This window comes from Grammomys surdaster, unplaced genomic scaffold (genome assembly GCF_004785775.1).
Source record: "Grammomys surdaster isolate TR1022 unplaced genomic scaffold, NIH_TR_1.0 165, whole genome shotgun sequence".
NCBI classification, from domain to species: domain Eukaryota; kingdom Metazoa; phylum Chordata; class Mammalia; order Rodentia; family Muridae; genus Grammomys; species Grammomys surdaster.
In genome coordinates this window covers 11,694,448-11,711,125 of record NW_021604613.1, presented here as the reverse complement: position 1 = coordinate 11,711,125, position 16,678 = coordinate 11,694,448, and the positions used below count along the sequence as shown (strand labels likewise).

Here is a 16,678-nt window from a genome sequence, read left to right as displayed (position 1 = left end):
GACTGGCTGAGGTAGACCTGTCACCTGCATGCAAGGCCTACGTCTGCACTTTAACAGGAGACCTTGCCCATGATGGGAGGTTGTGGAGGGTCACATGTTAGCTGCTGAAAGGGCCTCCATTCCCTTACATCCTTTATTCTCCTCAGTAGCCCCTTATCAGGCAAGAATGACAGAAGTCCTAAGGGGTAGAGTGGCTTCAGTCTTTTGTCTTTCTCATCCAAGGTCTTTGTCCCTTTCTGATTCTTTGCTCTACAACAATAAAACAAAATCCTGTAATAAGAAAATACAACAGAAACAGCAGTCTAGTTCCAACTGAAACAGTAACGATGCCACTAGCAAAACCATGTATAACACACTCAGTATCTCGCGCACTCCATTTCCTGTATCTGGCTTATTTTGTCAACCTCATAGTTCCTTGCCAGATTTTTAAATTTCTACTGTTGTTTTAGAATTTCTTACATATCCTGGCATACAAGAACCCATAGGTTTCCTGACAGAATGCTGAGGGAACCTGCTGTCTCTGTGTTATCTATAGTTGCCTTTCTTTGCACACTTCTTTAAAGGCCCACTTTGGTGGTGAGCTCCATTTGCTGCCATCTCTCTTCCTTTTTTAAATGATCACAGTTTGAATTCTGCTCATTCAAAGAATCCCAGAATGCTAGACTTTTAGTGTGCATGTGGGGGGGGGAAGGGGCGGGGGGGGAGAGTATGAGTCATCTCGGATGACTGGGAACAGACCGCATGTTTATAGCATCTAAGGCTCATTGTTGTCTCTTGATTGGTTGTCTAGATATATAACTTGAGGGTTTATGCTGCACTTTCTGTTGCATTTGTCAAGGATGCAACAAACAAGTAATAGATACACTGTTGCCATTTCAAACTTAAAGTTCCACAGCCAACAGGATGAGAGCAAGGGCAACTGTTCACAATGCTGGATTTGTCAGGGCACGTTTGAAGAAGTTCCTGAGAGTACAGAAGGGTCTAGTCTGAATATTAGGGGTTGAGTTTCTATTTCTCTTTTAGCCTCTGAAGCTCTAAGAGCCTGTCTCCTGCTTCTCTGAAACACTTGGGCTGTATCCATCATCTGCTTCATGGTAATCAGAAAAGCTGAAAGCTAAACTGACTGCCAGACACCCAGTGCGTATTTATTGAATAAATGGATAAAACTTCCTCTACCAGCCAATCTCTTTGTGGCTAAAATTAGATCCAAATAGCAGTTCCCTTCATTTCCTTTCCTTTCCTAGAGATGAAAATGTCAGAGAAGCAAATCGGTATCCGGGTCCCTGTGTTCATTTAAACAGGAATAAGATGTGGAGTAGGTGTCCAAGTAGCTTAAGTTTTCCATTACTCTGACTTATTACCCCTGTGCCATTTTTGTATGCTATATCAAAAAGTAAATTCTCCAATCCTTGATAGGGCTGAAGAGTCTAATGTTCATTTTTTCACTCAAAACCCCTTATTACGTGTTTACTGAGCATGAAAGGTGGCTCTGGGATGGTGATGTCTTCTTCCTTTGTGCTTCAACAAGCCTGTGTCCCTTCTCTTCTGGATCCTCAGCTCTCTAAGGCAGGTACGAATTGCTGTTCCTTGTGAACAACCCTCTGCACTTGTCCAGTGCCTTCTCTTTGGTCTATTACAAACTCTACCATCAACTGACCTTCTCCTTCAATGGAGATTAGTTAAATCCAGGTTTCTCGATGTTTTCATAATGGCAATAGTTTTGCTATGTATTTCAGATATCAAACTAAGTATATAGTAAACTTAAAATTCAGAGCTAATAGAAAAAGGAACACATTATTCCCAACTCACATCCCTCATCACCCCCATGAATTAAAAATCATCTACCTGAATAATTGAAATAAGTAACATTTTGAAAGAATATAGCCAAATTTGCAACATCATTCTGTTGATCATTGATGCTGCTATTGTTACCTTTTAGGATTGGAGCTCTAACTGTACATTTCTATATACAGCATAAAGGTAGGAACCAGGAGCCAGGCATCCTATCCCCTGTTATCCTAGCACCCAGGCGAGACAAGACCGTCAGGATTTCAGGGCAGCCTCCATTACATAGAGTTCAATGCAAGCCTGAGCTACGGGAGACCATGTCTCAAAATAAAATAAAATAAAATAAAATAAAATAAAATAAAATAAAGAATAAAAGGAAAGAAAGAAATTCCCTTTGGAGACTAGGACACATAAATATAAACATTACTTTCCTAATTTCCTTAACCTACCTTTAGTAATTTACCTATAATCAAATGCAAAAGCTCCTTCACTAGACACTACAGTCTGTTTTTAATACGAGATAAAGACAAAGCCTAGCGCTCGTTTTCTTGAAAGGCGTAGTTCTTCATCAAGGATTTCCTACCAAGTACCTGAGTCATCAAATCATTTTTTATCGTCTGTGATTTGATTGCAGAAAAACAATCAATCCATTTGTCTTTACTGTTTCCTTGGATGTGCTGTTAACAGATTGTGCTCTGTCCGCCCGAGGTCAGTCTCCGACCCGGAAGTGTGCTTTGCTGAGTCAGCAGGGTCAGCCAGCATTGTGATTACTGCTAAACAAGCAGCAAATCATGAAGCAATGGGGGAGGGGCCCCAAATCACTTCTTATTAGCACAATAGAGTTGTCCAAAGAAATTCTGCACTAGGCAACAAAAACATTTAATTAAATATAAACTGAGTTTCATTTGTAGTGAGTTTATTTAGAACACCACTGTTTTATCTTCCAATATCATCATTTCAAAAATGTTGAGATTTTGCAGGAAGATAGCTTTTTATGGCAACATGTGTCTGAGTACATTTCCAGCTACCCAGGAGGCTGAAGCAAATGGAACACCCGAGTCCAGGAGTTCAAGGCCAGCCTGCGAAACAGAGTGTTGGCATGTTTCAAAAATGAAAGACTTTGCTCTAAGATTAAAAAATAATTTTGGTTTATTTTTAGATCTTTAATTTGTCACAACTGACGCAAAATGCAGGGCAAATTTTAAGATAAATTAATTACACCTTTTAAGAATTCTTGGCCAATTACCTCTTTAATTAATTATATGTAAAGTATTAATGAAACAGATAGGTGTCTTTAATTTACTAGTGAGAAGTACCTAAAACCCAGTAAGATTCTGGTTCCTAGGGTAATATCTTTAGGACTACCAGAGAGAACAAGCTCTAAAATTTAAGACTCAAATCCAGTCTTTTAGACCGACAGACTCCTCTGCTCTGGAGTAAGCAGACACCGTGTGTGAGCATTGTGACTGTTTACAACTGATACTCACATGTTCACTACTGGCAAGCTAATGGTAAGCTCTCTCCCTTCTATCTCCATAGCAACTATTCCACATAGTTAATTATGTGTATTATCAATGCAGGTTCATGAACGGCCAATATTTGCTGATTTTTTAACACTGTTCTTATATCATAGTTCACTGAATAATAATCACCTGAGAAATCTTAGTGTAGAAAAAGCTCTCATTAGCTTTGATAAAAATTAATAATAAAGTTAAACAGTCATACAAAAAGTGGACGTAGCAGAATGCATTACTTTGCTCAGCTGCCTCCTGTTAGTAGAAATGCAGAGAACATCTTGTAGGAAAGAAAGTCGTGGGCCAGGGACAGAATGATAAACACACGATAGGTGTTGAGTCTGCTGACGGTCAATGGCTTTGAGTAGGTGGAGCGAACGAATCAATTCATGTTGAAGAAATGAAATCCATAACAATTTACAGTTTGTAGGAGATAACCTTTGACTTATGAGTCTGGGACAGGTAATGAGCTATATTAGCATTCTGTATTTTATTTATAATAGTAGCATTTCAATATTTCCTGAAAAGAATTTTTGGCCCTTCCCAAACTTTCCTTTTTACAAATGAGAAAACTTGGACCCCAAGTGTCTCAGTTAAGGAAGCTATTTAAAAAAAATCACACTATGAGATGGGGCGGGCAAGTGACATGAGCACGGTACAGACCTTAGAGAAGGCCTAAGGTGAGGATTACCAGGCAGGACACAGAACCCACTTGGGGAAAGCTACTACGGAGGGAGCACAGTGCTTTCTTAGAGCACTCTGAATGGAAGTGCAGAGAGAGCCGAGCCTAGGAGGCCTAGGAGAGCTTCCAAGTGGCTGTTACATCTAGCTGGGCCTTGACTTTGCCAGTGAGTGGGATATGGTGACAAAGGAAAAGGGACAAATTCTCTAAGATTAGCCACTAAGGTTTCTGTTTGTCCTAGCACCAATATGAAAACTCTATTAGCCCTTATCACTGTATAGTCTAGACACGTCTGAGCTCAGAGAGTCCAGGGTATGGAGGACAGTTCAACCGTAGCTTTTGGACTGAAAGCTCCTGCACAGGCCATTGGCCAGCAGCAACTCCACACACTGTCATACTGACTGCTGGCCCAGCCATGCCTGCAGTGGTACCACCTTCTGTGAGCCCTTATTTCTTGGCTTCAGATAGGGGAAGTCCTATCTCCTGCTGTTTCACATTGCTTCGAAGGTTAGAAGATGGCATGTAAACTCACACAGTATTAGCATTAGGGCAGTAGAAAGCCAGTAGTACTGGCTTCTTTTTCTGACGGTACAGAGTTATATAAATGTGACTCAGTGGTGACAGTACTGTGACCTTCAGCTCATTTGCCCCAGTCCCTGCTCCAAAGTCATCACTGGCCACAGGTAAGTCAAAGGATGTAGGGTTGTGAAACGTTTCCTTCTTCAGAGACTTTCTGAGTTACATACACTTACAAAAACTTGCCATTAGTTAAGAGAAAAATTCACAAAGTTTATTCTTCTGGGCTAGCCAGGTCTTGTCTTAGTAACTACTGCTCTGGAAGGGCAGCCTCCCCTGGGAACTCTGCTCCCTTACCTGGGTTCTTACAGACTAATTCTTCACACCTCTGCTGTATCCCTCCTCAACCTCTCCACACACCCCAACACGTTTCCAGAAACTTCTCTAATGGAAAAGGTCAATTGCTTTGAGAACTGATCTACAAAAGTACATGGGAGACATCAGAAGGAACTTTCCAGAGAAATGTATTCTGGGAGCTGAATTACAAAATCAACAGAAGATGAATCCAAGGAGAGATCTGCAAAGTCTCTTTGAAGTGTCAAGGCCAATGTAAGAGGTAACTAGAGCATTGACACAACCAGCAACCCAGATGTGGGCTAAGTGTGCACATGTTCAGACAGTGCACGTAGGGACACCTTGCTCTCTCTGCCAGCACTTCTGTGAGCTACTCTACCTAGTGTCCACAACACACTGGAGACACGGATCAGTCTGGTTGGACAGAGCAGGACAGAGAACTGGGTATGTGCATTTTCTAAGGAAGCTGTTACAAATCAGTATAAACTTGGTGCAAAACATCTCTCAGTTCTAACAGCACACGTTTTTTTCCCCAAGGAACCATATCTTTCCTGCGTTCAAGATGCCACTTTGGCTACTGCCTCCATCTTTCTTCTCCCTTCCAAACCCATCACTTTGCACCTCCCACCACCTCTTTCCAACCTTAATCACAACGGCTGATTTCTGTATTCCCAACCAGTTTTTATTTCCTTAGGGGCAATATCACTCCTGTTCAGAACACATAATCTATCTGAATGGAACAGTACACCAAAGTGAGCGGAGATTGTTTACTTGTTCGCCGAGGCTCCAGTTTCCTGTGTTCCAGCCATGTATTTGCAGCAGGACTAACCAGGGCTTTCAGCTCTGACCACAGGACCTGGGGAAGAAAAGGTCTGTATTAACCACTCAACTCCTGTGAGCAGCCATTATTAGATTATCTCTACAGTGCTCAAAATGCTAGCATTTGTACATCAAGTAAATGACCAGCTCAGAATCACACTTGTACATGTAACTTTTAATACCTCTTAGATTCTGAAATGAACCTGATATGAAGGTGGAGCCATATATTAATGTTTTGTTCCTAGCTGAAATCATAGATATTCTTGATCCAATGACATCCTGCTTTTATTGCTTTTCCTAATAATGAAAGTAAGGGGCAAAATCAGATTTTTGCTTCCAGCAGCTTAAACAGATAAAAATCAGCCTGTCAAAATCCAGGTTGGTCTTGTCTGGGTGAGATGAGAAGCAGAAAAATAACTGAAGACGATGAATGTGGACATTAACGAGGAACAGTGCTTGGCTAATCAAGTAAACAAACGCAGGTCCCAGATGGAGTCTGTACAGCACTGGAGGAAGCAGAGTGTCATTTTATGGTTATTTTCCTGAGCAGACATTCCTTAAAGAGATGCACACTTTCCAATATGGTGTGAATAGGAATAGCAGGATTTTTCCCCCCACAAGTTTTTCATTCACTAGCACTGAAAGCTTGAATGGGATCATGACAGGCTTCAAGTCTATTTCACTGTCCCTTTCATGGAAGTGGAGCCTAGATTCGGAGGAGGATATGGGCCAAGGGGCAGCAAGGCCAGTGTGGCCTGGAATCACACACGAAGGTAGGGGAACTTGGTGAGTCTAAAATTGTCACCTGGAAAATCTATTTTTATTCAACAAAATGGTAGCAATAGGTACCCGTGGGAATGTCCCTGCCCCTCTCCAGCCCTGTGTGCGCATGTACCAGTGTGGGTGTCAACCTCAAGAGATCATTTCTCAGGAGCCGTCTTTTTTCATTTCATTTTATTTTTTAAAATTATTTATTTCTTGTTTAAGACAGGGTTGAAATGGAAACTTATGGGTTCTTTAGAAAGTCAGTTGGGTCACATAATGTTTTGCTGGGGCAGACATGTGGAGTGTTTTCCTGAAGCAGACACAGGTGAAAAGATGTTTTCCTGAAGCAGACACAGGTGAAAGGATGGATGATGCTAAGAAGGAAATAAATATAAGCCAACAGTCAGTGGGTGACGCTGGATGGTACTGGTACACCTTGCCGTTCCTTAATGGTCATCGTTTGTCGTGACTTTATAGAAAGAAACACACTAAAAAACTACTGCTGGTATTCTGGCGGCTTCTTGCCACTTCTGCGGACTGGGGTGGATTGGAAGAATGATATCAGCTGATATAGATTCATGTGGAGTTTTGCTAAGAAAGACTTACATTGTGTTTGGCTGAGGAGAGACCCGTGGGATGACTTGTGTTGTGTGGAGGGAGTATCAGTAGACTCAACGGACAGTGATGGAGGCTTGCATAGCTAGCTTTGCAACACTTCATTGGTCTAGCGTCTTCGTCTTTGTCTTTGCTGATCTTCACTTCAATGAGAAGCACAGACAAGGATTTCTGGCATCCCTGGTCACTCCTGCTGACTTGTGCCATTTTGGCTGAGGCCTGCTGTTTCTGCTGGGTCATGGCACTGCTGCTGACATGTTTGCTATCCTGACACTACTGAACTGGACTGCTGGTATATATCCTGACAACACAGATTGGATTTGCTCCAAAGAACTATTTCTAAACAGGTCCACTTCCACTATATCCCAGTAACCTTTCTTTTCCATTACCTCTGGTGGGTGGTGGGCTAGAACGGAGGTTAAAGCATTTAAGAACCTTTGTTAAAAGTAGATTTTGAAAACCTAGGCCCACACAGGGTCTAGGCTGGCCAGCCAGTAAGCCTCAGGAATCCCATCTCAGTCTCCATCTTCTCATGATGGAGATTATAAATTCACACTGCCTTGACTGGTTTTCACATGCTGGGTACTGGGGCTTGAACTCAAATCCTCACTCTTGCACTCACACACTTTGCAGGTGGACTAATCTAGCTCCCCAGCTCTTTTTTTTTTTTAAATGGGAAAGAGGTTATCTTGTCACAAGTGTGGAGACTGAGACACAAATTTACAATGCCAAGCTCTTATTTCGTAGGAAGATTTTTCTCCTACTTTAGATCCTGAGGCATTTTCTGTTTTGTTTTTAAGTCCCTTTGCTGAACTTGGGATCAAAACATGCTTCACAGCTCAGCCCAGTAAAGCTGGAGGCAGAGTGACCTGTTGTCCCAATGTATATTCTTGCCTTCTATGCAGAGACCCAGGTTTCCGATGTCTTTTTTCCTCCTCACCCCTACTCTCTCTATCCCTCTTTCTTTTTCTCCATGGAACAGAATCTAGTTTTAGCTTATCAACAACTAGAAGGCATCACCCAGGTAAAACCATAGTTCCCAGTCCCCATGCAACCCCACAGGGCAGGCAGCATGTAATGGCCATGGGAGTATGAGCAGAGTGATCTGCAGGGTTGTAGGTCACCCCACTTTCTTTAGGACCTCCCCTGCAGTGATATGAGGCAGGGTCTTGAAGTGGAAGCCAGAAAGTGAGGGCAGCAGCTGACAAAAGTGTAAGTCTGGGCCCCATCTCCACGGGGCTTTCCTCATTGGAGCACATGACCTATTCCACTATAGAGAGACTGACTCACTTGTTTTTAGACCAAAGTTTCTGTTTCTCTGATCTTCTGGTACAGCAACGGAATCAGTGTCCCAAGCAAATATTTAACTCCAAAGTTTCCCACACAGCTTCCCTGGTTTTCCAGCATTCATGAATCTGAAAGAGGGCTGGATGCCCTCAGTGTCTGTATATATACATCCCGACATTCAGAAGAGACTATATGGAAAGGCAAGGAACTAATTTCTGAATTACAATTTGAGTCTTTTGAAAAGCTGAATCTTTGGGATAAATGTACAGAGACCCAGGGAAAAACATCTAGTAATTCCTGTATTTAATTTCCACCACAAAAGCAGGGTGTGAAAACCAGAGACAATACAGAGAAATGCATATCCCTAAATAGTTATGATGGCTCATGAGGTGAAGATTCCTATTCCTGACAAAGACAAAGCATGGAGGTGAACTTCCACAGTGGAAACAGTATAACACTGAGTAAGTTGGATACGAGGTCTCTGACCTCATACTCCATCACTTCAGCTATTGAGTCTTCCTCTGTACATATTTTTACCTGGATAGATTTTCATTTTTCACAACAGTAGAGCTCTTCCCTGAGAGGGCAGGTAACCTCAGGAAAGCTTTTTCATGTAGGCCTTGGCTTCTTGTTTTAAAACATAACCCCCACACCATCATCACCTTCCTTCTCTTATCCCGGTTCCGTCCCCCCCCCCCACTGCATCTGCTTTTTTTTTTGATTACCAGCAACTAGAAACAAGGTTTCTGTTTTTCTGCATTTTGTTTCATGTGACCATGCCAATTCTACACTGTGCCAAAGTCTGCAGAGTATAATGCTGGGGACAGTATGTACATATTTGTGTCTAGATGTGTATACATGGGTAGGGATGGGGTAGAGAATGGAGCTGGAGAGGGGTTTCAGAATGTATGTTCAGATAATGATTAACAACTATGCCATGTTAAAGACAGACATACATATAGGCAGAGGTGTGCATGGGCATGCATCATACATGTGCTCATATGCATGTATGCACGCACACACACACACACACACACACTCACAGAGGTCAGGGGAAGTATCAATTAGCAGGAATCTCAGGCTTCAGAATGGATACATCTTCACTGATCACAGGTCTATTGGTTCTAACACTGGGTTTTGTGCATCTTGTTAGTTCTTTTGAGAAGAGAAATCGTGTCATTTGTTTGGGACAGATATATTTGAAACTCCAGAAAACAGTATTAGAATGCAATAAAAGCTAAGCAGTGTAGGATTACTGACTAGGAAAGAAAGCACATCACTGGGACACTGCTGAGCGCCCACTACCCATTTCTCCTGTGTAATTCATAGGTGTGTTTGAAAAGATAAACCGGACATGCTCCACTAAATGTTCTCTTACTTTGACAGCGAAGCCTGAGCCTGTCTCACTTGTTCTTGGCCTTAAAGTAGTGTGGGCGTACAGGCTCTGAACCCGGTTAGGGACAAAAGAAGTAGAAAAGGGGGTGTGACCGCCCTCCTTGTCCATGACTCATCCACCCAGTGAAAGGGTAAAGGTTTTGCAGATCTTCCTGGCTTCATGTTGTGCTCAACCGCTCTCCTGCCACTGTCTTAGAGTTAGTTTTTGATGAAGCAGAAAGATCTTGTAAGAGACCATCTCACCTGGGCTTGCTAACTGTTCACATCTGGTTGACCTTATCCCTTAACAGCATAGGGCCATCTGGTTGACCTTATCCCTTAACAGCATAGGGCATGGGGGAAAGGCTACAGTGTATAGGCTGCAACAGACTAGGGAGGACTCCATTCATATGTTCCTACTGGGAAGCCCTCATCCCAGATGGTTGTTGTAGGTGTGGCCTTTTAGGGGCGGTGCACCTACACTCCTGTAAGGAACCCCTCACCTATGCTCTATAAGGAAGTTCATTCAATAAACTCATCTGTTCCCCTGAAAGGGCTTAGGTAGAGTCATGCCTTGATTTATTGCTGGGACATAGGAAGAAGGATAGAGTTGCTTATGTCTCCCTCTGGGAAGGAACTTTATGAATACCCTGTTCTGAAGTCACTTAAAGCATCTGCCAGGTACAAAACTGGGACTTTAGTCTCCTCTTGCCTGCTTTCTCCATATACACCATGGGATATCGCTAAATAATTTCTCACTAATGGATGGGGTGGGAGTCCCTGAAACACCAACGAAACTGTTCCGACATTGAGGCTCCACAGTTCTTAATCATTCACTCCACTAATTATAGTGTCTGCACATGGAATACGCACGCGCGCACACACACACACACACACACAGAGACAGAGAGAGAGACAGAGACAAAGACAAAGACAGACAGAGAGAGACAGGGAGACAGAAAGACAGGGAGACAGAGAGACAGGGAGACAGAGAGACAGAGACAGGGAGACAGAGAGAGAAAGAGACAAAGAGATTCATTCTGTACATTTCAATAATTCAGTATCAGTGAGTTAGTCATCCCAGGACACTAAAATCTATAAATTCTCAGTTCCTTATATAAAATGATACAGTATTTGCATATAGGATATTGATATACATTAAATCACTTAGATTAGCTATACTACCTAACAAACATAAATGCTATGCAGAAAATTATTCCACTGTATTATTTAGAAAATACGACCAAAAGAAAAAGGAATGTATACAACTTCAGCAGGCTTTTTTTCCTGGGTATTTTTGATCCACAGTTGGATAAACCCACAGAATGGAGGGCCCACTATGTACATGTTATAAATGTCAAATACATATTTCAGTTTGAACATGTCTTATAGTTTATAGGATTATTTAACTAGAAATTAAAAAATGTCAGTGTATGTGCTGGTGTATTCTTGTGACAGCCCACTGGTTTTCTTACTCTATCCTGGAGGCCACTGGCCCAGACTCGAAATGTGCCGCAGAAGCTTAGAGAGAACTTCTGAAGGACTTGAGTAGTCCAGAGAGGCACTGAAAGGGCGTCGGTCCACACCATGCCTTGAGCCCATCCCTGCGCACTGTCAAGCAGCTTCCACTTCAGTGGCAGATTTGCTGTTTGAACTAGTACTGGGGGCCAGAGTCAGTAACAGCGGAATGGGTTGGGCTTAGAGACAGAAGAAACTGGAGGGTGCTCCAGTGGAGGCTCCTTTGAAACACCTTGTTCAAGAGCCGACTTATGGACAGAGATGGGACAGAGCCTGGCTTCCATCACATTACCACGGCCACTAACATGCTAGAGGACAGTAGGCAACAAAGTCAGTGATTGGAAGAGGGCGGAAGTTGGTTCCATCCTGTAGAGTGAAGCCGAAACAGAGAAATCTTGATTTGGTTTTGCACTAGGACAATAGGGATTCACTGGACATTTAAAGTTAAGAGCAAAATCAGATCAATGTTTTATGAAGATCAGATGGAAATCAATATGCATTGTGGAGAGAAAGGTTTGGTTTTGATTACAATGGCTTAAAAGTCTACGAGATAAAGCAGCAAGTGAAGAGAGTGTGAACACGGGACTCCACTAACTCAACAGTAGTTTGCAGCCAGCCAGGGATGAAGGGGGAGGCTAGCTCAGATGCCAGGCAATCCTGCCCTTTGCCAAAATCACAACCTAAGTGATTTTTGGAAGTTTCTATTCTGGTTTTCTATGATAAGTAATCTCAGTATGAGCCGGTGTTTCTTTACCTCTACTTAACGCTTGGAGTTTGCCCTACTGTCCAAAGACCAAGTCTAATACAGGAGTTGAGGCACATCTTCAAGGTTTGCTGGAAGAAGCAATTTCAATGCTGTTCTGCCTTGAAAGGGAGGGGGCATTCCCTTTGGCTGTGTGCTGTGAATGTGTGCTGGGTTTCTGAGTATAAGCAAACACTCTAATCACCTTCCAGATAGAGACCAGGAAGAAATTTGTGAGCCAGTTCAGTCAGATTTTTCCTGTATGTGACCGTCATATTACTTTCAGGTTTGAGGTTTATCTGTGGGGTTAGCTGAACGGGTGATGATGAGATGGACTGAGAGGATTAGGTAGCAACAGTGCTGCACCTAAGGAAACCCAGGCCTTTCCACCAAGAGGCTGACTATGTGCAGTTACATGACAGGCCTGTGCCTGTACATTTCAGTTTTTGAACACTGCGTGCTAGATTCGTTAGCGACTTTCTCTGCAAATGGTCTCCATCTGACCAAAGCTTACTTTCCAAATAGAGCTCTGAAGAAAATACCTGCTGTCTGGCCTGCTGGTGACGGCCACCGCTTCACTTTGAGACAGCTATGATTTAATCCAGACCACACCATTCATTGGCTTCGTTGGCTCAGGAGGCTCTCAGGACAGGAGGGTGGCAGAAGGGCTTGGAGACTGACAGCAACACTGCTCCACATGAGGGCAGGGTTGTTTCTGTGTCAGCGGTTAAGCAACTGTGTTTGGGTGGCTTCAGCTATGAATGGATTAACCTTGCCATCTCTCAGGATGACATCTCCAATATACCAGGAGTTGTACACCCATGCTCTAAAATAACCGCAGAGACTTCAAACCCCAGTGCTGTTTCACAGAGAGTACTCAGATGCTCTACTTATATGTAAATGGATCTAAACCTAGTTGCTATATTCAGGAGATGTGAAATGAGAATGGCTTTTTTTTTTTTTTTGTTCTTGCCACATAAAATGCAACTGTTCTTTAACGCCTAGCCCGGGAGAGCTGAGGCGTGGAGAGGAGAATTTGCTCCTGGGTTATCTGTTTAAATCTTGTTTCGACTAAGAAAATGGGCATTTGACATGAATCACAAAAATCACATGATGTGAATAATTGCTTTCTTTTCACTATGTTCTCCCCCAACCCCAAAGGCAGAAATCATTGGTCTTTGTAACTCCTACTTGTCTCCAAAGACAGTGATAGGTGGGGCTGAGGGCCTGAACTCCTGCCAGTGTTCAAGTGGCAGGGCAGCTTTTAATGATGGTGGGTGTGGTTTTACTTCTCAGTTTTCTTAGCTAGCCAGGTATGGGACAGAACCCACACCTGGGTCCTATTGGTACTGTTAAGAAGCACCATTTGGGCTGCAGTGGTCTCTCCAGAGAGGTGGATCAGATAGGTAAGTACATGTGCGAGAAAAGCCCAACCCAAAGTTGAGATGAAACTCATCTGTGAAGGTGGGCATGATGCAACTTTTTTTATCATAACAAAATTCTTCTACATCCTAGACAATGATAATTCCACGATTATTAAGGCTTTTTAAAGTTCTTTATCAAGCGGTGTTCAGATTTTTATGTCCTATTAAGTCAGTTGGTAACAAGTTTATCATTCATTTGTATAATTCCATTTCCTTTGCTTTACCTCATTCAGAGCATGACATCATAGCCTCAGAGAATGCAAACTGTTTCTATACTTTTGGAAAGAAAAAGGTAATGTTAGTGATCACTTGTTTTCTTTTCTCTCTTTCTAAGCTAAAAATGTGTCATTCTTAACACCTTTTTTTGGAAACCATTTTTACTTCTGGATTTATGGAAACCGTGAGGATTTTCTATCTCAGGATCTGGCCCCAGTTCATCTGCTCTGATGTGCCCACTGCCGTTGATACTCCTTACACAGACCTATGACATGTACGTGTGCAATGGGATTGGCTGTGTGTTCTCACTTTCAGAACTATGCTACCTAGACTCTCATCAGAAAGGCTACCGAATGCACGTATTTAATGAGCTTTGCTTTCTGGTATGGAATTCCAATAAAACATTATAGATAAAACTGTTCACTTACCAAGAATACACTGGGTGAGTCATTCAAAATCACAGGCATAAATACCCTGTTAGTGTGGGCTTAAGTCAGTCTGTAAATAGGAATATAAAATAGGAACACTCGTGTATGTGTGTGTGTGTGTGTGTGTGTGTGTGTGTGCACGCATGCGTTAAGCATGTGTGCAGTGAATGTGTGTCCACATGTGTGGGGGTAGCATTCCCATGCACACACATGCAGAGACCAGAAAAGGACACTGTATCCTCCTCTGCCATTCGCCAGCTCATCCCTGAGTCAGTGTCCCAACCCCAGAGGCTTACTGGTTAGGCTAGGCTCACTGGTCAGGAGGCTCCCCCCATCCACAGGTGCCCCCCTCCATGCTGGACTCACAGGCACCAACAACTGTTCAGCTTTGAAGTGGGTGCCTGGACTCAATCCCAGCTCCCTTCCTTGTGTAGATGATACCACTGAGCCATCTCCCCTGCCCTACGGTGAAAAGTCTTAATAGACAAGTTTTATTGTGTTGTGTAGGTACCTACAATAATCTCAGTCTAAAGAACTGGAAATAAAGAAAGAACTCTGCCCCAGACTCATCTAATTTTCAACCTTTCATATACAAGGGTCTTGTAAAATAGCTGAACATTAAAGATGGAGATGGCTTGAGATTCCCCGAGTTATATTCTATTTGCCAGTCATCTGCAAGCATGCTTGCTTCTCTGTTTAAAGAGGCACACTGGTTGCACAATGTAGTGCAGAACGGAAGCAAGACACAGTTCAGAATTTAAAGCTGGAGCTCCCAGGCTTGCATTTAGCCACTCGAATATTTCAAGTTCTCTGAGGACTGGTTTCATCATTTGTAAAGAAACTCCAGAGACCAAATACCCTTGTAGAAATCTTTTATAAACAATGACCACACCTACACACACAGACACATACCTGACCACAGCGCATGCAAACCCCTCAATGAAAGGGGATTTTTTTTTTTATTTTTCTCTTTCACAAACACCTGGTTTTTATAGAAAGTTATTTTTAAGTCCAAAAGAATTACAAAATGTTAGGAAAAGAGACCCTGGCAGTCCATACCTGGTCTTATCTAGGACCTATTCTTGAGGTCACCCCTTAACTATGTCTACTTTCCACAGCTATTTCCTTAGAATCCATGGTTTTCCTGGAAAGGCTGACTTTCCCTACAGGGAAACTCCTGTAGCGCAGCAGAGCTCAAGGGCTGGCGGTGGAGGGCTGCCACAGGGAGAAGTGGAGAGGGAGACAGTTAAGATGGAAGGGTTACCAGCACAGAGAGGGACGAGGGGCAGCCTTTTATTATGTCTACTGGAAACTTGTTTGTCAAATTCTTGTAAGTCTGAGATTGTAGGAATATCCAACCAGACTTTACAACCATTCTTTAAAAAGTCATTCACAGCTGACATTTCCTAAATGCCATGTTTAGCTACAAAACACAACCCTGGCCAGACGTCAAAGGTGTGCCTTTGTTGCTGGGAGTGGGTTTGTTCAGTTACAAGCAAAGAACGAACATGCTCATGGCTGTTTTCTCTTGAATTGAAAATATTTTCCTGTGTATACTGAGAAAGTACTTTAAAATGCAGTCATAAGTAAAGGCTATGTGTATTTCCTACAAACTGTCTTCTAAATGGGAGGGCAGTCTAGTAATAAGAACCCTAGGCATTAATCGGTCTCAGTTCTGGGGCTTGTGAGGTCCAAGAGTGAAGTCAGGAAGGGGGATGGATGAAGCATCTCCTAATTCTTTACCAGCGATAATTACACATGTAATTATCCATCAAGAAATGCAGGAAAAGGTCACAGTCACCCCATTGTACAATGGCAAGCATCCCTAACATACTTCCCCACTGAGAATAGAGCTTGCACAGAAACTCTTGGCTTTAGCCAATGCATCTGTTCCTTCATGGGATGGAAAGCAGGGTCTGAGCTAATGAGTCACACTGTCAAAATTATAGACATAGGCAAATAATTGCACATGATTAGATAAGCTTAGGTCAGTTCCAAAATGCCGTTCTGAAGCAACTGCTTTCAAAACAAACTCCCTAGGTAAATGTTGAATTTCATTTAAGCCTCTACTGACATCAAGAAAGTATACTTACTATGGAGATGGTATGAGAATATGGACTGAGTGTCTTTTTCATAGGCCTTGCGAAATGTGCCCCTTACAAAGCAAGTTCCCCTCAATAATTGTGATTATTTCTATTTTAGAACTATTATCCAGTATTTGCACTAGTCATTGTTCAATACCGTTAATTGTGTATCTAGTTCTAAAGGACAACAGGAGCCAGTCTGAATGGCAGACACCTGTAGCCCCACTCCCCGACCTCTGTCCCTTTTACTTCAGGGAATAAGTTAAATGGACACAGATTTCTTTCTTTAAGAGGTGATATGGCAAGACAAACATGGTTATATTTTAAAGTCTAAAAATTAAAGGGGGGTTGGTCATCAATCTACTGTGGTCAGTAGAAAGAAAAGGCTTTTCAGGGAATGAGACTGTCTGGAGCCCGCCTCCATTTGTTCTTGCTTTCTGCAATAGTGGTAGTGACTTCATTTAAAAAACTGAGGATTCTTTTCCTTTTTCATAACAAGCAACACGAGAGAGAGAGAGAGAGAGAGAGAGAGAGAGAGAGAGAGAGAGAGAG

At 42.6% G+C, this 16,678-nt stretch overlaps 1 protein-coding gene across 6 annotated transcripts in view; it reads right to left on the bottom strand.

The window, feature by feature from the left end:
• The window catches only part of Spats2l (spermatogenesis associated serine rich 2 like), a 167,390-nt gene that overhangs the window by 105,098 nt on the left and 45,614 nt on the right, over positions 1-16,678 (bottom strand). For all 6 annotated transcript variants that reach the window (XM_028765626.1, XM_028765624.1, XM_028765631.1 and 3 more), the window contains exon 3: positions 5,626-5,710. In XM_028765626.1, coding sequence (XP_028621459.1) covers positions 5,626-5,663 — 38 coding nt within the window. In that variant the 5' untranslated portion in view covers positions 5,664-5,710. The remainder of the gene's footprint in view (positions 1-5,625; positions 5,711-16,678) is intronic.